This window comes from Setaria italica, chromosome III (assembly GCF_000263155.2).
Source record: "Setaria italica strain Yugu1 chromosome III, Setaria_italica_v2.0, whole genome shotgun sequence".
Taxonomy (NCBI): domain Eukaryota; kingdom Viridiplantae; phylum Streptophyta; class Magnoliopsida; order Poales; family Poaceae; genus Setaria; species Setaria italica.
Window position 1 is genome coordinate 21299692 of NC_028452.1, and position 20515 is coordinate 21320206.

The 20515-nt window shown below is 46.4% G+C and overlaps 3 protein-coding genes, 1 long non-coding RNA gene and 1 pseudogene across 5 annotated transcripts; 1 reads left to right on the top strand and 4 right to left on the bottom strand.

The window, feature by feature from the left end:
* Nucleotides 1-2275: 2275 nt before the first annotated feature.
* On the bottom strand, nucleotides 2276-2724 carry LOC101761999. The gene is made up of 2 exons (XR_001163567.2): nucleotides 2681-2724; nucleotides 2276-2584 (listed from the first exon to the last, which is right to left on the bottom strand). It is a non-coding gene; the product is annotated as an uncharacterized LOC101761999 (long non-coding RNA).
* Nucleotides 2725-6481: 3757 nt separating this feature from the next.
* Nucleotides 6482-9500, bottom strand: LOC101762415. 2 transcript variants are annotated; one of them, XR_214872.4, is made up of 6 exons: nucleotides 9105-9500; nucleotides 8592-8802; nucleotides 7276-7445; nucleotides 7131-7197; nucleotides 6939-7051; nucleotides 6482-6811 (listed from the first exon to the last, which is right to left on the bottom strand). XR_214872.4 is itself a non-coding variant. In XM_004962078.4 (5 exons), the coding sequence occupies exons 1-4, from the start codon at nucleotides 9414-9416 to the stop codon at nucleotides 7171-7173; spliced, it is 720 nt and encodes a 239-aa protein (XP_004962135.1). In that variant the 5' UTR covers nucleotides 9417-9500; the 3' UTR covers nucleotides 6530-7051; nucleotides 7131-7170. The 2 variants fall into 2 exon arrangements, 1 of the variants encoding a protein (XP_004962135.1); XM_004962078.4 differs by having other exon boundaries at nucleotides 6530-7051.
* Nucleotides 9501-9859: 359 nt separating this feature from the next.
* On the top strand, nucleotides 9860-11718 carry LOC101781586 (annotated as a pseudogene).
* Nucleotides 11719-14162: 2444 nt separating this feature from the next.
* LOC101763359 (peptide methionine sulfoxide reductase B5) lies at nucleotides 14163-16455 on the bottom strand. Its single transcript, XM_004962079.4, has 3 exons — nucleotides 16073-16455; nucleotides 14763-14919; nucleotides 14163-14672 (listed from the first exon to the last, which is right to left on the bottom strand). Exons 1-3 carry the CDS (start codon nucleotides 16387-16389, stop codon nucleotides 14514-14516), a joined length of 633 nt encoding a protein of 210 aa, XP_004962136.1. The 5' UTR covers nucleotides 16390-16455; the 3' UTR covers nucleotides 14163-14513.
* A 1855-nt stretch (nucleotides 16456-18310) lies between these two features.
* Nucleotides 18311-20124, bottom strand: LOC101763760 (transcription termination factor MTERF4, chloroplastic). Its single transcript, XM_004962080.3, has one exon. It carries the CDS (start codon nucleotides 20036-20038, stop codon nucleotides 18545-18547), a length of 1494 nt encoding a protein of 497 aa, XP_004962137.1. The 5' UTR covers nucleotides 20039-20124; the 3' UTR covers nucleotides 18311-18544.
* Nucleotides 20125-20515: the final 391 nt, after the last annotated feature.

Sequence of the window (20515 nt, forward strand, 5' to 3'; positions counted from 1 at the left end):
GTTGCCCAAAACTCGAGAGGGTTCGGACTTCAGGACTCGAATCAAACTGGTTTGCTGCAGAAATTCAAACGGATTCCGTTTCCAGCCCCGATTCCGCGGAAAAAAAATTAGGTGAGGACCGTCCACATACTTCTCCCGTGCGGCCCCCTCCTGATTTCTACCGCGTGGGTGTCCAGCGCGATCGTGCGAGGGAACTCCGCTGGGAACGGAAGCGCACGCTTGGCTCGGTCGCGCGGGAACGCCTGGGCCGCTGGCTCGCTCGGCTCGCTCGTTCGATCGCTAGCTCCGTCGCTAGCTCACTCGCTCGGCTCATCGTCAAAACCAGATGGGAAATAGAAACTAGCGCTAGACGAGGAACAGAAACCGTCGTCCGCCTGCGTTAAAACCTCCGCTAGATGAGAACTGCGCCGCCTCTCGTCAAAACCTCCGCGTGAGAATCCGTTCGTTGTCTGCCACCGCATCCCTTGCGTGCCGCCGACGATGCCACCGTTTTTCGGCGCCGTAGCCTAGGTCAGGAGAAGACATCCTTGTACGATCTTAGATCGTGGCATAGGAGGACAACCGCCATAGAAATCTTCGACAAGCATCACAGCCGTAGCAGCCATCATGGGAGAAGGAGGTCACGAGGATACCAATCTGCATTCCACGATAGGAGAAGCCTCCCCACATATCGCAGCTGCAATGGCGGTAGGAAGCCAGGAGAAGGACAACGTTCTCGACTCATCGCTTATGGTGTCGTTTGTGCCTGCCCTAACACACAACGGAATGCAGCCAACGCAGGTACATATTTTTTCACATTTTTTGGTCATCATGACTTTTCACGTGTGTGCTTGACCGTGTTACATGACCTCCAGCTCCACTAATTTGTATATGCTAGATTTCCTTTAATTAAACTAAGTTAGCAAATGTGTATAAACGTTAAATTCAGAAAGAAAAGGGGAAAACCTTTAACATCTGCGTCTTCTGAAGCAACATGGTGAGTGTTCTGCGGTGCCAATTCAGTTATATCTAGATCAGTCGCTAACACACTTCTGTGGAGAAACTCACCACTTGATCTAGCAGTATTTTCTGGCCCACGAACTAGTTCCAGATTATCTAATAAATTTGTTGTTTTGGGATTAGAGGGAGGGATGCAAAATAGCATTCTCATTCGTACAGTCAAAAATCAAGAAAGCATACCGTTTATATTTCTTTCTCCTGAAACAGCATAGTGCTCTTCTAGTATTGTGAACTGAGATCTGAATGGGTTAGTGTTGCCTTCATTTGCTCGAGGGCGGTGGGGGCGGTCGGCGGCGGACGAAGGAGGAAGACGGTGGCGGATGACGGAGGACAACGGGGCCGGCCAGCGGAGGACGACGGAGGAAGACGCGCCGGCGGACGAGGGAGACGGTGGCCGGGGCGGCCGCCGGGCTCGAGGGCGGTGGGGGCGGCCGGCGGCGGACGACGGAGGAAGACGCCGGCGGACGAGGGAGACGGTGGCGGGGGCGGCCGCCGGGCTCGAGGGCGGCGGGGGTGGCCGGCGGTGGACGGAGGAGGAGGACGGTTGCGAGATCTAGCAACTGGGCGGTGCGCTTGCGAGAACCAGACGAACGAGCGAGCCGGGCGAGCTAGCGATCGAGCAGGTGCGGAACCAGAGGAGCGAGCGAGCCATGCGAGCGAGCTAGCCCCTGCGGAAAGGAGCCGAGCGAGCGAGGCGCGCGCGGAGGCGTCGATCCGCCAGCGGACGAAATCGAGACGGGGCCGCACAGCGATGAATTTGCGGACGGTCCTCACCTATTTTTTTCCGATTCCGCGGGCACCGAGGAGACGGCAGCACGGCACTAACCGATCGCTGGTTGAAAGATTTGGCTGGCGATGAGGATCAATCGCCGGCTTTTAGCTACAGCGTGGCTGGAGGCAATCGAATCGCCTAGTATACAAAATGATTATGTGGCGGGGGCTGAACGGGTTGGTTAATAGCTCAGGAGATTCAGGTTCCATGGGTTGCTGCTGGGTCCGACTCCATCAAAAAAACAGGGACGGGACCAAAACATCTCAAATCGTTCCCCAATCCAAACACATGCTAGACGAACGGCTGCTGGCTCAGCTATGGTTACTGTGGAGAAAAGAGAAGGGGTTGCTGCAACCTTCAACGGTCGCGCGTCTGGGCAGATATCCTGCAAGTGCTGACTGTGAAGGGCATCAGGGCCGGTCTGGAATCTGTCGCAGTTGTAGTTGTAGCCAAACTTTTTGCTTTCCTAGGAGCCACTAGCAAAACAGAATGAAACTGACATAGTGAACACTCCAGCATCAACCTTTCAGCTCATACTCGAAGGCTCGTTGTTCCTTATTTTGAAAAAAAAAAACGGAAATCGGGTCTATTCTGTCAAGAATATGGTATGTCTATTCTGTCAAGAAATCTGAAACCATTAATCTTACAGCAAGAAATCGGGTAATATGGTATCAATTTCTATTGTCGTTCACTACGCTTATGGGGTACAATGCAGCAATGAAACATCATGGCCATCAGAGCTGTTTGAGATGGTCTTCATGCCCATCCGTTGCTAATGAATATCTGCCACATTTGCTTCCTGCCTCCTGAAAACTGACAGACAAGAGCAAATATACAATTTCAGTCCACAGAAATAGCAACTTTGAAAAAAAATTCTCATTATTAGTCATACGTGAAATGACTGTTTACCTGACATCCATGCTGACAATTTTATGATATCAGCTACTTGCAGATGTAAAGAGTTAGGTCTGATCACTTTTGTTTCTTTTAGCCTGGCAGGCTTTCAAGGCTTGGACCTCTGTTATGAAAAGGAAGTGACATGTATCTTGTTAGTGAAGATAATATAATGGTCTAGACTATATTAAGACTATTACTAACATCCAGAATCTGCTAAACGTTTCTGTTCAAAAAAGCCATGTCAACTGTCACAGGGCCACCAATGCGACCAAAATAAGATTAGATTCTGGTAGTGATCTGATAGTCAAGGCAAGCTGTTAAGGTCTGTTCTCCATGCCCACTCATTGAGAATAAATGCACTGCTCCAGAATATACAGTAGTACTGGAGCACCATTTTGTGGTTTGTTTGAGGGCAGTCAAGCAGGGACAGTAGGAAGTTAGTCTGGCAAGATTTACTAAACTAAGCCTTGAATCCTAGAATTGTCCACTTGAAGCCAGCTGCTGCACCCATGTAAATGCATGAGCCAGGATTTCGACATTTATGGATTTCCCATTAAAAAACGATATGGAAAATAAGAGAAAGCCCAAGTACAAGATAAATGCACTTTAATAGCATAAATCGAAACAATGCTTTTATTTTGCTCCCAAAACCCAATGAAAATGCTAAATGTTAATGACCAGTAGGAATCATGATATTCCTGGCACCTGTTATATGCATCATTTATTAGCTTATGTCACTGCCTTGGATTAGAGTAGATCTGGAATGCGGTCTAAAGGACTAGAGGCAGATAACATGCAACCATCCTTGGCAATTAGGTCTTGAACTCTGTTCAGACAGAATATTAGGACCCATTTATTGTATAAATGTGGTCCAGACAACTTATATGGATGCTTGATGACCGTTACTCTCACCCTATAGCATATATCCTGATGCATGTCAGGGCAAATCATCACAAGGAAAATGTAGTAAAAACTGAAGCATATGCATATCCTAATTCTAATACAATGTAGTTCTTTTGCTCCAAACTTGTTTGTTCTCACTTTCACCTGGTAGGCCTTATCCTGAACATACTTTTTTTACTTTTCATGCTCCCAAAATGAACTCAAAGCACCCCTCAAACTTCATGCTCGACCAGTTCATCAGGGTTCATTCCTCTAGCCAAGACAAATTAGCCAACTCAATCCTAAACTATATAACTATAATTACTGCGCTCTCAACTCAGTTCATGAGGGACTTGCAAATCATGCACATGTCAATTAGCTGAAAGCAACCTTCTTAAAGACATTTGGATTTCCTTCACAGTACACAATTCCTCGAAACTAACAAATCTCGCTTCAGAAAAGATAAATCTGTGCTAATAAATTAGAGGGCTTACGTGCTTGGCAGGCCTTCCAGTTGCGGTTTGACTCCACAAGGCAGTCCTGCAAACAAATAATGGGATCAAAATCTGAGAGGCCTAAGATTAGTATAAGGAAACAAGCTACTTGTGAATGGAGAAGGCCCAGGGGTGGGGAGAGGCCAGTGCCTGCAGAGAGAGATAGATCGTGGCGCACTCATTAAGCTGCTTAACACTCTCGTCCTCCTCATCCGCATCTGTCACATGTAAGGGCCGTTGGGACACTGACAGTGGCACATTCCTAGTGTTGCTTGAGGAAGATTCCATTGCAAGCTTTGGTTTGGTTCAGTGGTGCCACCTCGATGAGTCAGTTTTGGCCTTTCAATTGCAGTCAAATGGGTTGGACCTGTAAAAATGCGCTAAAATCTGTAAAGTTTATTTATGGCACCATTTTATCAAACATTTAAAAAAGACTGAAAAGGAACTGCAAGATGTTAGAGCATTTTCTACATACTACAGCTTTGCAATATTAAGATACAACTTGAATCAGACTTCTAAGGGGGGAAACAACTATTTACACTGCTCTGCACTATATCAGCCATTAGGGCGTGTTCAGGAGGGCTCCACTCTAGAAATTTCACTGATACTATTAGGATGCACTCCTCAGCGAGAAATTGTAGAGAAGCTACAGTCCATCACTCGTTCCAGCAGCGAGAAATTGTAGAGAAGCTACAGTCCATCACTCGTTCCAGACTTCCAACAGAGAGGAAAAATATTATAGCTGGCTCAACTAGCGGGATCCATATACTCTCAATTCTAGATCGATTCCTAAGCACTACAATGGAGAAGAAAATCTAGAACCATGAAAATAAGGGGGGAAGAAGAGGAAGCAGGAGACATACTGTGGAGGGGAGGGTCGAGGAGGCCACCGCCGCCTGGGAGTCGCGTAGGCCGCCGCCGCCGGAAAGGTCGCGGGCGTGGGGGGTGGGGCGCCGCTGGGGAGTCGCGTGGGCGGGGACGCCGCCAGGGAGTCACGCGGACGTGTTCCGCGTAGTTTTGGCCGGAGGGGCAAAAGGATACTAGATGCATAATAATCTTTTGATACTAAATATTTGACTCTTTTAATGATAAATATCTAAACATTGATTCTTTTGGTGATATGGATCTAATTTTTCTTATATTAACAGATGTTGGTGCTGTCACAAAAAATTATAATTTTTTTCTCAGAACAGCGCAGACAAAATTACAAACCGGCTACAATAGTGTAATTGCAAAATTGGGATCTTCGAGTATTTCCCTAGGTAAATCGACGGCATGTATACAGGAAAATGACAATCTCAAACCAGCTCCAACCAATCTACAAAACACGATCTTTAAATGGTATTTGCGAAGAGGAGAGCGTAATTGGCATGGGAGCAAAATTTGTTGCTTCTGTCATAATCTTTTCTTTTCTTTGAATGTTGTTTTGCTGGTGTTGTGTGGTCTGTTATATATGCAGCGTCAGTTTTATCTCAGCCTCGTAGTGTTTCTAACATGTTTGGAAGTTGGCTACGGGGTATTGGAAAAGATCAAAAGGTGCTAGTTCTACTAGGAGCGGCTGCTACATGTTGGTTGTTATGGCTATGAAAAATGATATAATCTTTGGGGAAAAATATAACTCTTCTCCCTTACATGTTATTTTCTTGATTATACACTGGCTTTGCATGTGGGTTATATTATAGAAGCCGGCTTCACATGATTTGGTTGTTGCGGCATCATCGTAATTGGAGCAGGTGGTCAAAAGAGTTTTTTTACCGGACACATGGGTGGCGGATTAGTTTGAGGATTGACCGTTAATAGAGTGTTTAGGTTATGTTCTGTATTTTCTTTTTCTAGACTGTGTGCATCCCGCTATACAGAGATCAGGAGTGTTTTAAGGCATTGTATCCACTCGATGCAATGTTCTTAAAATTAATAAACGATAATGCTATAGAGCAGACATCCGGAATCATTAAAAAATCAGACGGCTCGACGTATCGATGTTGCAATTATTGTTTTCCGCATGTTTCACAGTGAATGTTGTATGAAATATAGTACTCATGTTGCGGTGAGAATTTTCTATCCCATGTCAAATGACATAATCATTTTTTCGCATATTTTTCAATATTACAACTATAAATTTTTAATGTTGCAGATGTTTTTTTTACGTTGGAACGGAACGTCCCATTAGAAATTCCCATCGGACGTCACGGCATTAGCTGTGCCGATTAATAAAACTTCGTGTGGTGGACCGAGGCGGTGAAACTGGTTCCGAGCCCCCTTCTCCGCGCTTGCCTCGGACCTCAGCAGCTGCGCTTGATGCCCGCCGAGGTTGTGAGTGAATTAAGCTGAATTTCAGCCACCCAGTTTCCAATCTGTGATGTACATAAATACAATCTGCTCTGATACAGCTTTTATTGGAACAAGGGGGCGAGGGCAGTTTTCAGTGAACGCCACATTAGAACAGAAGCAACTTCTGGAACTTCGTTCACGTTAGAATACAAGCTATGGGCAACATGATATTCTTTCATGATAATATGGATAAAAAAAATCTCACATCTGACAACTATACAAACGTTTTGAAGCCGCGCTTGTTGCTTCATCTGACTTGATTTGGTACTTTCTTTTTTCTTCAGAACAAGCACAGCTTTTATCCAGGAGAACATCTGTTGGGATATCGAAACCCATCTAGACTGCCTAGCTTAGTCAACAAAAATTTTCAGACTTCAGGTACATCTATTCATCACTTAAATGTCAAAGCCTTTGTCTTTTCATACCCCCTTGGCCCCTGCATATACACAAGATATAAAAGGCTATATGCACTACCTTGGAACATATCTGTAAACTTGTTTGAAGTTAATCAACAAAATCTCAGGCAACCCCAGGGTTGCCGTTGTTTCCCTAAAAAAGACTACCTTGGAACAAACTAACCAAACAGTTCCCTCCAAAAGACTAGAAAATTCTGAGGACCAATGCTTCTCCCTTAGCAAAAGCTCTTCAATCCGCCCTCTGCAGCCAGCCATCCAAGCTGCACAGAAAGAATATGATTAAACATATGTTAAGATCTGAATCCTGAAGGAGCAGACAACAATAACATGATAAAGTACCTTCCACGCATACATCAGAAGAAAAGCATGCCATAAATCTTTACTCCGACCTTTGCAGCCATCCAAGCTGTGCAGAAAGCATATGATTAAAGATATTTTAAATACTGAATCTGAAGGAGCAGAAAACATTAGCATGAGAAGTTACCTTCCAGGCATACATCACAAAGAAAGCAACTGTATCTGCTGACCAGACAACTGCGAAGGATTTCACAAAGAATGGAATTGCAACATTGATCAGGGGGATCAGGAGAAATAAGTAGTTGAGAGCCTCTTTCTCCTTGTTTGAGCAGTCACGGGCCCGAAGTGAAGGTATAGCTGCAGAAGTAGATAGCGCTCAGTTAATATACCGAGGAAAAGGCTCCTATGCAATATGCAATAAGCAACAAATATGAGTCAAAGCATTTTGTAGAACATGTCCACAAAGTTCTAAATTCTTTTAACTCCAACATCAACTGGAGGAATTTTTGATTGAATGATAGTGCTCAAATATTGTTTCCACCTTTCCTCAGTAGCTTCAAATTGTAAGTGAACTGTCTAGTGCATTTAACTCAAATAATGTATCAGACTATCAGAGCCTAGTCGCCTTAACTCTGAGACCTCGCTAATGCAACTGTGGCCAAATCTAGTCCATTCCGTAGGCCTAAGGGCTTTCAAGCTTGAACCTGTTAGTGCATCTAATTCTATGGATAGCACAAAAGACTCTCCAGAACAGACCACAGCCATGGATCTTTCAAATGGGTGGTATTCCATATATTACTAAATCAAATAGAAATAATTATATCTCAGATTCTGAACAATGGGTTGGCTTTCAGTTTCATTGTCTACAAATCATATCCAACCGTTCAAGTAAGGTAATGGTTTGGCAAGAGAGAAAGATCACAACAGGAAGAGAAGATACTTCAATCTGAGTTTCAGTGACCTTATTTGTTTGTGTAGAATGAAATCAAACATATATAAACCATGGTAGTAAGCAAAAATAATGATTTGGTGCTTTTTGAAGCATTTAATATTACTTTCTTAGAAGAAATGTTTTTTTGCTATAGTATGCAACACTAGGTACGCCCAATTACCGAATGCAAACACAGGCTGCAATGGATGTACTGCAAGACTGCATCATAATGTTTCTAGCTAGTTAAACACTATTTTCCCATGTTTCGGAACAGGAAATGTAAGGTCGGGACTAGTCATTGTCAGTAAAATGCTAATCCTTACAGCTGATCAAAACAGGGTTATTTTGAATTCAATACAAATGGTAGTTAAAATTAATCCAGAGAAGCGTGGTAGATAGGTCATATGTATCGGCAATTCATTTAGCAGAATTTAGAACTGCAGTGCAATAAAGACAACATAGGTTGATGCGACACAATAAATCCATCACTTTCTTAGGTTCTAGTAGACCGTATCAATGAAGTGAAAAACCATGCTCTTACTAGGAACATAACTTGCAAAATCCTTACTTACTGAACATCCAAATGGACCACATTCCCATTAACCTCCAGATGTCAGGCTCATTTGATGGGAATACAAGATTGAAGGAAAGGGCTCCGCCCAACAGCATGGAGACATATCCCTGGACTTCAAAGACACTGTACAGAGTAGTTCCAGGAACAGCAGGGTTCTTTGTTTTTGTAGACGCCCTCGGTGCAAAGGTTGCCGCAGTCTTCTGAACTGCCTGTTGTTCAGCAACGTATCACAATTACAACCAGAAATTAATCAGCAATTACACTGTGTTACACAAGCTGGAGGGTCACAATTCACACACATGTAAAATTAGTTGATTCAATACTGAATTATGTTAGCTGCATCAGCAAAAGATTGACCAATTCTTTTATGCAAATCTTCTTAACTATACTGTGCCGTAGAAAATAAAATAAAATCTAGATTGATGGTAAAGCATCTACAGCAATTACTCCTTCCTAGTACTAAAATTGCAAGGCAGCTCTTGTGGCATAACCGCATAAGTGTCAAACAAACCTTCTTGAGCTCCTTTTCGATCTTGGGATCGACAGGAGGCGGCTGCTTCCCTGCCGATGAGTCAGCCGAAGCAACCCCCTCCCCGCCGCCGCCTTCCTCCCGTTCCAAGCTGTCTCCCACGGTAGACGCCTGAGCCGCCGCAGCACCGGATCCCGAACCATCGGTGCTTGCGCGCGCTAAAGTGAGCTTCCTCCGCCTCCAGCCCGCCCTTCTCCAGGAGAGCGTGGCCGACGGTGGCCGCAGTGCGGCTGCCACTGGCAGAAACGCGCAGCCGCCGCGGCCGCTGACCGGGTTGCTTACCAACAGTTGCATTGCTCCGGAGGATTATGTGGAAGAGGAGGGAGAGGGGAAGGGATGGTGAACCGTTGGTTCTCCCGCCTTCACCCAGCGGATGGCAGTGGAGCCCGCTTCCGATATTTCTATCCCGGCCCATCATTTGTTTTTGTTTTTTTGCAAGACGGGAGAAGAATAACCGCAAAATCTAGCTGCCGTCTTATCCGAGCTCCAGCGCCTCCTCCCACCACAGATCTAGCGCAGCGAGCAGGACGGGCAGCGCAGCGCGGCAGGCTCGCGACCAGGAAGGGCGCGCGGCAGGTGCGGATGGCGGCGAGCAGGAAGGGGCGCGGGAGGCGACGAGCAAGAAGGGGGCGTGGCAGGCGCGGTAGGCGGCGAGCAGGAAGGGGGGCCTTCCACTCGTGAACAGGTCAATGATAAAACGTGGCCCAACTCCCCAACATCCAATCTAGAAACCACCACCGACCCACCAAAACACAGTCCAGCGGAGCCCCGTGCCGCCCTCGGCCCAAGCCCACGGACCGGGCCCACGCTCACGCTCACTGAGTCTCCGACGCCGCCGCCGACGTGGAGGTGGCGCACCTCCCGTCTCTCCGTCCGTCCCTTGCCGTATTCGGCGGTTCGATTGCCTGCAGCCGTGCAATCACAGCACTGGCTGGATGCGAGGCGCGCGGTGGTCCGGCGGTTGCTCCTCCTCACTCCAGCCTCAGCTTGCTGACTGTTAGTGCCCCGTCTCTTCTTCGGTCTTTGCGGAATCGGGGTCGGAAGCCAACAGAAGTTCAAGTCGGAATAACCTTTTGCCTCGGAGTGAAACGGATTCCGGTTAAGCTGTTCTTGGCTTCCGGTAGCCGTGCGGTTCCGGCCTGGATTCGGATGCCCTCTTCGTCTGCTCCGACAAGGAGACTTCGGAGGGCGGAAGCTTCCCTGTGCCTGTTCCATCAAAGCCTGCAACTTTGCAAGTGTTCCTGCGGAGAAGCATTCAACCTTCCAATGGAGACATGTAGCAGAGCTAGGATTGTGAGCCTTTGGAGTCTAGCTATACACCCAAGAAATCTGTTCTCTCTGATCTTCAGAGTTTTGCCTAAGTTGCTTCGTCATTCTACCGGTATATTGCTGAAGAAATTCCGAGAAGATGGGCACGTGCTGATGATAGATCAGAGATGCACCTCGTCAATCTGATCACCAGTGAACAGATCACTCTCCCTTCAGTGGTCACTATCGAGCATGTGAAGCCCATCTTCGATAAGTATGGAGTTGTTGAAAAGTATGAATACTCACGCCACACTGCAAGGAAACTTTCGCATCCAGATCGCACCTTCGATAAGTTTTGAAGTGGTCCGAAAGTATGAACCCACTGAAAGGGAGGTTTATTACGAACCGTCAATCTATGCTCTTGCCAAGCTGCGGGAATTTCTCCGGTGTAAGGCTTTTGTGTTCCCTGAGACTTCCAAAGGAAGCTATATTGTTGCGCTCATCCATAATCCGATGAAGCAGCTCTCATTTGCAAGGCCCGGAGATGGGAAGTGGACTTGGCTTCCACCATACATTTACTATCAGGATTGCAGTTACAAGAATGGCTTATTGTATGCAATCAATATAGTGGGAGAAATCCATGCCTTTGATCTCAGTAGCTCTGTGGTCACGAGGAAGATGATTATGGGAATGACGGAGAAGGTAATGTGGGACTGCTTATACATCGTTCACGCTCCGTGGGGTGATCTGTTGAATGTTTCGAGAGTGATAGACCATGAGGATGAAACTGTTGACCCCGCAGTTCATTTGCTGACTACTACTGAGATTAAAATAAATAAGGTTAATATTACGGCAAAAAAAAACTTGAGGAAGTTAAATGCCTGCATGATCGTGTGTTGTTTCTTGGGCATAACCAATCTCTTTGCCTCAGCGCCAAAGATCATCCTCATCTGAAGGCAAACCATGCCTACTTTACGGGCAATTATGACTTGTATATTAATGGATTCAAGAATGGTCGTCGTGACATAGGAGTATTCAACTTGGAGAGCAGCAACTGGGACAAACTTGTGTCTCCTGAGCCTTGGTCCAACTGGCCTCCTCTCATGTGCATTACACTCAGTCTTGCAAAGATGAAGATGAAATGAGCTATGAACAGATTGCTCTAAGTTTTTAAATATGTAGCCCCCAACAACTATATGTAGTTTTTGACTGGGATGTAAGGCATCATGTCTAATACATGACACATAGTAAACTAAATCCAAAATTTTGCAGCTTCTCCTACAGTCGTTCTCTACCTTCCGAAAATCAATCTGTCTTCATTACTTTCATCTTCTCCTTGTACAGTTCAGCTTCCACCAACCTATATGCAGTCATCATCAAGTTAGATAAAAAGGTTAATTGAAAAGACAACCATATCAATTTGGCCTACAATGGTTGTTTTTTTTTAAAAAAATAATATGACGGTTGTCAATTTGGGCCTACGACGGTTGGCAAATGAACTCACCTGTCTGAAGCGCGTGGCAGAAGTGAGCGTGCAGCAAGAGCTCACGTGGCGTTCCAACTCGAACCTTGCAAGTCTCGCACGGAAATCCAGGTGTCTTGTGCACATCCACGGAATGCAGAAGTATACTTTGAGGAAATGCAAGCCGATCAATGCTATGAATCTATCTGCAGAACTAGCTAGTTTCAGAACACAATAAACACTTCTAAATACTCACAACAGAGAGGGGGAACTAGACTGTTTTCGACAGTAGTCGTGCGGCTCAAAAATACACCTGTGCCACAGGATTCTCTTGCCACAAGTTAAGCTTTCCCGACAGTAGCTGGCAAACAAACAAAACTCCTGACCCCAAACAGGCTCGTCACCGGCCATTTAGAAATAAATGAAAAATACCTGACAAATTAGTCATCATAGAGCTTGGCAATGCACTAGAAAGCACAAAAACTACAATTTGAACACATTTTTTTGAGTGATGTCAGATTAGCAACCATGATACGATTTTAAGGATAGAAATGCAAACTTGAATTTGAACAATATTTGCTAGTTTCTTGGATCATCAACCAAGACATAATTTCAGAGTAAGAAATGCAAACTGCAATACTGCAAAATTTCAAAGAAAGAAATTTAAACTACAATCTATACCCATTTTCTTATAGGCTATTTGATCAGCAACCAAAGCATGATTTCAGTGGAACAAATGCAAACTGCAACCCAAACCCATTTACTCGCAGGTTATTGGATCAACATCCAAGACATAATTGCAGGGAAAGAAATGCAAAGTAGAATCTGAACACATTTTCTTGCAGGTTACTGGATCAAGAACCTGGGCATGATTTTAGAGAAAGAGATGCATACTTGAATCGAAACACAATTCCTTGCAGGTTATTGAATCAACAGCCAAAACATAATTTCAGAGGAAAAAAATGCAAAATGCTGTCTAAATACATTTTCTCACTGGCTACCAGAGCAGCGACCAAGACAAATTTCAGAGCAAGAAATGCAATCTGCAATCTAAGCGCATTTACTTCAGGCTGTTAAAGCTGAACAGCAACCGCGGCACAATTTCAGATTAAGAAATGCAAGAGTCGGATTACCGGTGGGAGGGCCGGGGTGGGGGCCGAGCCGGCGGCGTGGCGTTGTTGGAATCCTGCGACTCGGGCTCATCGCTGCGGCGTACCTGCAGCGCCGGATCATTGTGGCGCGCCAGCTTGTCGCTGCGGTGTGCCTTGGGCAGCTTGCCGTACATGAAGGCGTAATTGCGCTGTCCCCCGTTGTCCTCGTGCCGTCCGCTGCGCTCCATGGCGACGACGACACCGGCGGCGGCGCCGTTGCTTTGGCGCCTCAGCAAGAAGAGCACGCGGCCGACGCCGTACACGAAGCCGCGCGCGTACATCCAAATATACCGGAGCACGTCCAACCAACGCGCGCGCCGCGGCGGAGGCTCCTCGGCGGTGGTGGCCTGCTGCGCCGGCGGCGGGTCGGACGCCCAACGGCTCGGCGAGCTTATCGGCTCGGGCTCGGCCCTCCTCCTCCCAAGCCTGCTCCATGGGCGTTCTTGATCAACCCTGCAGGGGCGTTCTTGATTCAAGAACTCTGCAGGGGAGTTCTTGATTCAAGAAAGGCAGCGAGCCTCGATTGCTGCAGGGAAGCGGGGTGGGGAGGTTGCGAGGAGGAAGGCGAAGCTTCTTGTTCGGCAATGGACGTGGTGGAAGGGAGAAGGCAGAGGAGGGCGAGGGGATTCTTGTTTTCGTGGGGAGCAGGGCGCGGAGGTTCGGGGTTTATATTGATGTTCTTGGAGCGTGGCGTCGGGTGGTTGGTTGGCGGTGTTCAGGCACGAGGGGCGGAGGGAGTGCGAGAGGCGGCGAGGTTGTTTCGTTTCTTGAATCGGTGAGGGATGCGGCGAGGGCCGGCCGGCTGCAGCTTTTGAAGAGGAGGAAGGGATGGAGGGAAGAAGGGGAGGGTCGAATTCGGATGAAGGGGGGAAGAGTCGGTTCCTGTTGTTGGCCGTTAGCTCTGACAGCTATGGCCGTTCCGGACAGTATTTTTTTTTTTTTTTTACATTTGACGTGCCAGCGAACAGGTATACTCGAAAGAAAAATGTACTTTTCAGTAATGTTAATATTGTTTGTGAATTGAGATTCTCAATCCCATGTTGCTACTTGCCTTCGCCATTTCCCAACACTTTGCATGATATTTGCATTTTATCCCCATCAAAGGCTTAAAGCTTCTTAACGTGCGAATAAGTGTGCTCACAGTTCCTAGATAAAACAGTAGGACAGGAGTTGCGCATATAATCATTTACAGCAGAAACTTTATTGATTTGTCGACAAGATCACCACTTGCGACTAAAAATTACTGATAAAGCATTACAGTTACAGGCACATTCAGACGTGCGAATAAGTGTGACATGTACTGTTGTTTGCACCTCCTAGATAAAGCAGTAAGACTGGAGTTGCACATGTAATCATTTACAGTAGAAGCTTTATTGATTTGTCGACAAGATCACCATTTGCAAGTGAAAAGCATCACAATTACAGACATATTCAGATATTATCAGAAGAATTACAACTTTCATCAGGCTACATTGTCAAAGCAACCAACAAAGGCCAAGCTCCCATTCTGCCGTTGGTGTTCATCTGCCGTCAGGCTTCCTCTGAGGCTGGAATGAACTTGAGTGAAATGCTGTTAACACAGTGTCGCTCATTGGTAGGCGTTTTAAACCCTTCCCCTTTGAATATATGCCCCAAATGTCCTCCACAGGCAGCACACGTGATCTCTGTCCGCCTCCCATCAGGGTCCGGCTAGTGTTGAAAAACAAGATTGGTTAATTAGAGGAGGTCAGAGATCAATGATCATTCCTCATCCTGTGTGAAACAGAGAATAGTACATACCGTCTGTCTTATGGCCCCAGGAAGTCCCTCATAGAATGCCGGCCAGCCACACCCTGAGTTGAACTTTGTAGATGATTTGTATAAGGGAGTTCCACATCCAGCACATTCATAAATGCCCTCATCAAAGAACTTGTCGTATTCACCTGTTCCAGGGTACCTGGGATCAGATGATCAAATGGATTCAGAACAGTTACGGCACCTGTTAATAGTTTAGCAGAGAAACATCTTTACCACACCATATACCAAACATCAGTCAGAAACTAATAGTTCTACCATGCTCCCATGCTATAACAATTTGGCACGTAACAATGACTTGCATGCTACAGACACAAATGCATGCTTGCCTTTTGAAACAAACTAATGGATTGCCCTACATTTTAGCAATTCATATTTTATAACAGCAGAAAACGGTGGTGATGTCAATAGGTCAGATACCAGATACAGATATTTAGGATTGCAGCAACACTCACAAAAAATAACTCGGGAGTAGTTAGTTTATCAAATAGTTCACAACTTTTCTCAAGCTCCACACTCAAAATATACACCAGAAATCTTAACAATTTATGAATTCTAAGGTACTTGCTATTATTAGTTTGCATCCATAGCCGCTAATTGGCTACTGACTTACTGAGATGTTAAAAGCTGCAATTGGACTACAAAGGAAATGATTTTTCTCCATCTTGGTTTATTGCAATGACAAGACAACATTTTTTTTCTATATTATAACACCCACAGTTATCCAGGCTAGCCTAAATTATAGAATCTCTCTGGATTTGTAAAATAACCTTCACAAGATGGTAATAACCAACACCTTTTGTGATGAACTTTAATGTGCAGCACCAGTTGCTACGGAGTACCATTATGTAAAATGTTAAATGTGGCTAGCTTGTTAGTTGAAGTAGATGCTTTTGTTAGCAGTCTGGTAAATTGCTAGCCACACAGTCCTTCTTTGAACAACTTCATCAGCATTTTCCAGCCCTAATTACAAATTTTCTTCAACATTTTACAAGCCAGCTACCAATGTACTATGCAAATACTAGTAGAAAATCAGAATCAGGTTCTGCAGTTAAATGCACAACGCTGACATGCAGGCGGCTAGCTATCGATTCAGTGATATGTTATAACACCAAAGCATGGTGCTGTGCATTTCTAGGAGATCTTTCTTGATGCTTATGCAATTGAATTCAACTTGGGGTTGATCAGTATCCAGGGATTATCCGATTTGGTCACTACAGTCAACAACACATTACCCAAGTTCAGTAACAACAGTGAAGGACAAGAGATGTGACCGTATGCCGTCCAAATCTTACTCTGTGCCCTTGCGGCGGAGGATGTTGAACTGCTCCGGCGTGAGGATGGCCTGCCACTCCTCCTCCGACTTCTGCACGGGCGCCGGCGGCGGGGTCGACGACGACATCGCCGCCACGCCCGGGAACCGCCGTCCCGCCGCGTGGCCCCGGCACGGCCGCGCCGCGCACGAGAGGGGCGCGGGCCGAGGGCGCGCGGCGGCCGGCGAGGGGGCGAGGAGGAAGGAGGAGAGCGGGCGCGCGGCGCGCGGCGCCACGGCGGCGGGGTGGGGGCACGAGTGCGACGCCATCCTCAGCCTCAGCAGACGCTGCACGCCCATGTCTCGGCAGCAGTGCGCGGCGCAAGTGTGACGTGTCGCGTTCGTTGCCTGATAAGGTTCTGGTCTTCCGGACTCGTCCTCTGGTTTCCGATGGAATGGAGGCACGACGCTGCAGCTGGCCAGCTACAATATTTCCTTGAAATTATTTTTTCCCCTGGTTCCTTTATTCTTTTTAGTTGTTTGACTGATCAGCCTTGAGAAATCTGGAAAGAAACTCAACTAGTATCTGATGGCTGATGTCAGGATCTCTGTCGGACTGAATAGTGAATACTGACATGTCAACCTTCGGGGGAGAGACAATCCTGAAGGACTGATACACAGCTCTGAACAAAAATGCCTCGCTTCTCATGCTGGCTAGTAATATCTTCTCAGGTTTTAACAAAATGCATAAAGCAAAAACCATTGGAATATTCTTTTCGAAAAAAAATCATTGGAATTGCTGGACAAGGAATTTCAAGTTTCACATTCTAACATGTGAAATAGTTTATATGATACTGATGAAGTTCGATGGAGCGAGAGGGTGAAAGTTCAGTGTCCTGTGATCATTGGATTCATTGCCAGGACTCAACCGTCAGAGCAGTGATTTGAAGGGGCTGTTTGGATACGAGGTGCTAAACTTTAACAGTGTCACATCGGATGTTCGGATGCTAATTAGGAGGACTAAACATGAGCTAATTATAAAACTAATTGCAGAACCTTGTGCTAATTCGCGAGACGAATCTATTAAGCCTAATTAATCCATCATTAGCAAATGGTTACTGTAGCACCACATTGTCAAATCATGGACTAATTAGGCTTAATAGATTCGTCTCGCGAATTATAATCCATCTGTGCAATTAGTTTTGTAATTAGCTTATGTTTAGTACTCCTAATTAGTATCCAAACATCCGATGTGACAGGTGTTAAACTTTAACAGGTGTTTCCCAAACACCCCCGAAGTTGCAAACATTGCTCACACAGAGTACCACATCCAGAACCTCACATAGCCGAGACACATAGCGTGATTCCCGGACTGAAGCTGAGGTAACTGAAACATTTTAGGAGCCGACAACCCAAAATACATAGCGTGACTCCCGGACTGAAGCTGAAGTAACTGAATATTTGAGATGCTGACAACCCAAAAATCGTTTCATCAGCAAAGATTTTTCAATAATATATGAAAACCCATTAACACTATTCTCTATCTTCAGTCCTCCGCTCTTGTTATTAACCTATGAGCATACATGAGAAAGATGGTTCTACATATGTTTGGCATAGAAATGCCAAGTACATCAGTATGAAAGTTTAGAAATACATCATTATGCAGTTAAAAGTACAACATTTAAGGATATCTGAACAAAAATGCCTGGCTTCCCATGCTGTCTAGCATTATTTTCTCAGGTCTTAACAAATGCACAAAGCAAGTTCTACTGGAAGAGCTGAAAAAGGAGTTTGAAGTTTCAGATTCTAACACGTGAATCGTTTACATGATACTGATGCAGTTCGGTTGAGCCCTATGCATACATTTTTTTTTTTGAAACAGAGGGAAAAAAAATATTCAACCCAAATTTAATATAATTGAGGAAAAAATGGAACAAATTTGCAGTGTCCAGCATAGATCACTGTCAGGACTCAACAAAAATCAGGGCAACGATTCGAAGTTGAAAACAATGGTCACACTGCACCGCATCCAGAACCTCACATAACTGAGATACACAATGCAACTCCCGGACTTAAGTAACTGAACATTAGTTAATGAGCGGACAACCCAGAAATAGGAACCTGGAACCTATCTTTCATCAGTCAAGATTTTCCAATATTACATGAAACCAATCGGCACTCCTCTCTATCTTCAAACTTCAGTCCTCTGCTCTTGTTATTAACCCCTGCGCATACATGAGAAATATGGTCCGATATATGTTTGGCAGAGAAACACCAAGTATGTCAGTAAGAATGATGACAAATACATCATTATTCAGTTAGACATACAACGTTGAAGGATATCTGAATATACTACTGGAACTCTAATCTACAGTTTGAATGTATCCAGCACTAGGTTTACCAAGCGCACATGCTTCAAAATTGATAGTCTAATGACTGCATCATATACAAAAGAGCATCAAGCTTAAGGCCTACATGCAAGCTCGTCAGATAGCAATTGATACAATGCAACCAATTATCGAACAAATTCATCATCAGAGTCATCATAATCGCTGTACTCTTCCTCCTCACTTTCTACCTCCTCCAGAAATGCATTCATGTCAGAAGATTCTTCAGCCTCCATTTCCTCAACTCCGATTGTATCATACTTCATGCGCTCATCAAATCTGGCATCGGAACAGTTAAGAAGCCATGCAAGGGAGCATGTGAACCCCTTCCTGGACACCATCTCATGCCGAGGCCTCACAGTCGACTCAAGGCCATATGTGAAGAACGCAGGGAACTCAACCAGCTCCTCCAAATCCCTCTCCATCTCATTCTTGAAGTACTCGAAGTTCATCCTCATAATATCCATGTTCAGCGCGAGCAATTGGGGGCACGCCACAACCATCTTGCTCACTTGCGAGAGCATAAAACCACAGGCTGTGAGAAAATTGACATGCTTCAGAACCGCAGTTCGTCCAAGGTTAATGGCCTGTGGCATCCTCTCGATCACTCTCCCAAAATCATCATGGCTGACCAAAATGCTTGACTCAAACAAGCTCTGCTGTGTAACAAGCTTGTCCCTCAGCTCAAGTCCGAGAACATCAGGGTACTGCATCACAATGGACGCTAGTGCCTCCTTCCTCACTCCAAACTCCATCAGCGCCTCAATGTTAGGCTTAACCTTATCCTCTAATCCAAACCCAAGGACATAAGGCTTCTTCTCAATTATCCTTGCAGCAGATAACCTCTGGACCCCAATGCCCTCAAGGTATTCGATGAAAGGCTTTATAATCTTCCCCACCCGCATGCCAAGCACCTCGGGAAAACGGGTTATGACGCTGCCGATCTGGCGCCTCGCGACGCCAATGCCAACGAGGTATGCGATGGAAGTGCTCATGGTTCCCTCGAGCTTGAAGCCGAGGAGCTCTGGGTAGCGCTCGAGCACGCGCGGCACGTCATTGGGCCTGACGTCCATCCCCTGGAGGTACTTGACGACGGGGGCGAGGTCGACGACGACGCTGGCGTGCAGCACCTGCGGGTAGCGACGGAGCAGGTCCGGGAGCGCGTCGCGGCGGACGCCGAGCTTGCCGAGGTAGTCGAGGACGGGGACCATGTTCTTGCGCACGCTGCAGCCGAGCGCGAGCGGGTAGGCGGCGAGGTCCTCGCGGGTGAGGCCGAGGGAGGCGAGGAACTCGGCGCGCTCCCGCATGACGTCGACGGTGACCGGTAGCTCGAAGCCCGCGAGCTCGCCCGGGTCCACGCCGAGGGAGGCGAGGAAGGCGTCGACGTCGGCGCGGCGGGCGGCGCGCTCGCGCTCCATGTCGAGAAGGCTGGGGCGGGCGTAGAGGGAGGACGAGGGCGGGCGGCGCGACGGCGCGGGGCGGGGGGAGCGGCGGGCTGCGCGGGGCGGGGCGGAGGCGGAGGCGGAGGAGGAGGAGGCGCGGAGGCGGAGGAGGCTGCGGAGGCGCGGGGCGGGGAGGAGCGGCGGCGTGGGGTGGGTGGAGAAGAGGAGGGACTTCATCATTGGGACTTGGGAGTGGCAAGAGGTGAGCGAGGAGAAGAGGTTTGGGGGGACGATGAGATGGAGCCGCAGAGGAAGACAGGCAGCCAGAGGTGCGGCTGCGACCGCGAGTGCGAGACGGGTTGAAGAACGGGAGATGACGCCCCGGGTGATTTTTTTTTTTTAGTAAAGTCCGTTAGCTTGTGTCATTCTTGTTTCCGAACTCGCAAATTGCAGATTAACTTCCTAAACTTAGATTTAGGTATCATCCCGATCTCTAAACTCGAAAACTGCTGATTTAGACTTCTAAATTTAATTTCAGGTGTTATCTCAATTTCAGAACTCGCAAACATGAACAACAAAGCTATGAACTTGGCTTTGGCATCCATGCATGAATGGATCCGAGCGAAAGTATGAAGCCACAAAACATTCGGATTGAGCTCTACTAGTTGTGTATGCAATATCATAAGCTATGGATGCAGTTTTGGCAAGTATAAATGG

Bases quoted from the DNA above. Each gene is read 5' to 3' on its own strand.
- LOC101763760 (XM_004962080.3), bottom strand. From the start codon at position 20,038: ATGATGAAGTCCCTCCTCTTCTCCACCCACCCCACGCCGCCGCTCCTC.
- LOC101762415 (XM_004962078.4), bottom strand. From the start codon at position 9,416: ATGCAACTGTTGGTAAGCAACCCGGTCAGCGGCCGCGGCGGCTGCGCG. The intron at 8,803-9,104 runs GTTTGTTTGACA...GCTGAACAACAG, and splicing joins TCGAAAAGGAGCTCAAGAAG to GCAGTTCAGAAGACTGCGGC. The intron at 7,198-7,275 runs GTAACTTCTCAT...CTTTCTGCACAG, and splicing joins TTGTGATGTATGCCTGGAAG to CTTGGATGGCTGCAAAGGTC.
- LOC101763359 (XM_004962079.4), bottom strand. From the start codon at position 16,389: ATGGGCGTGCAGCGTCTGCTGAGGCTGAGGATGGCGTCGCACTCGTGC. The intron at 14,920-16,072 runs GTAAGATTTGGA...ATCTGATCCCAG, and splicing joins CTCCGCCGCAAGGGCACAGA to GTACCCTGGAACAGGTGAAT. The intron at 14,673-14,762 runs GTATGTACTATT...TTTCAACACTAG, and splicing joins CTGGGGCCATAAGACAGACG to CCGGACCCTGATGGGAGGCG.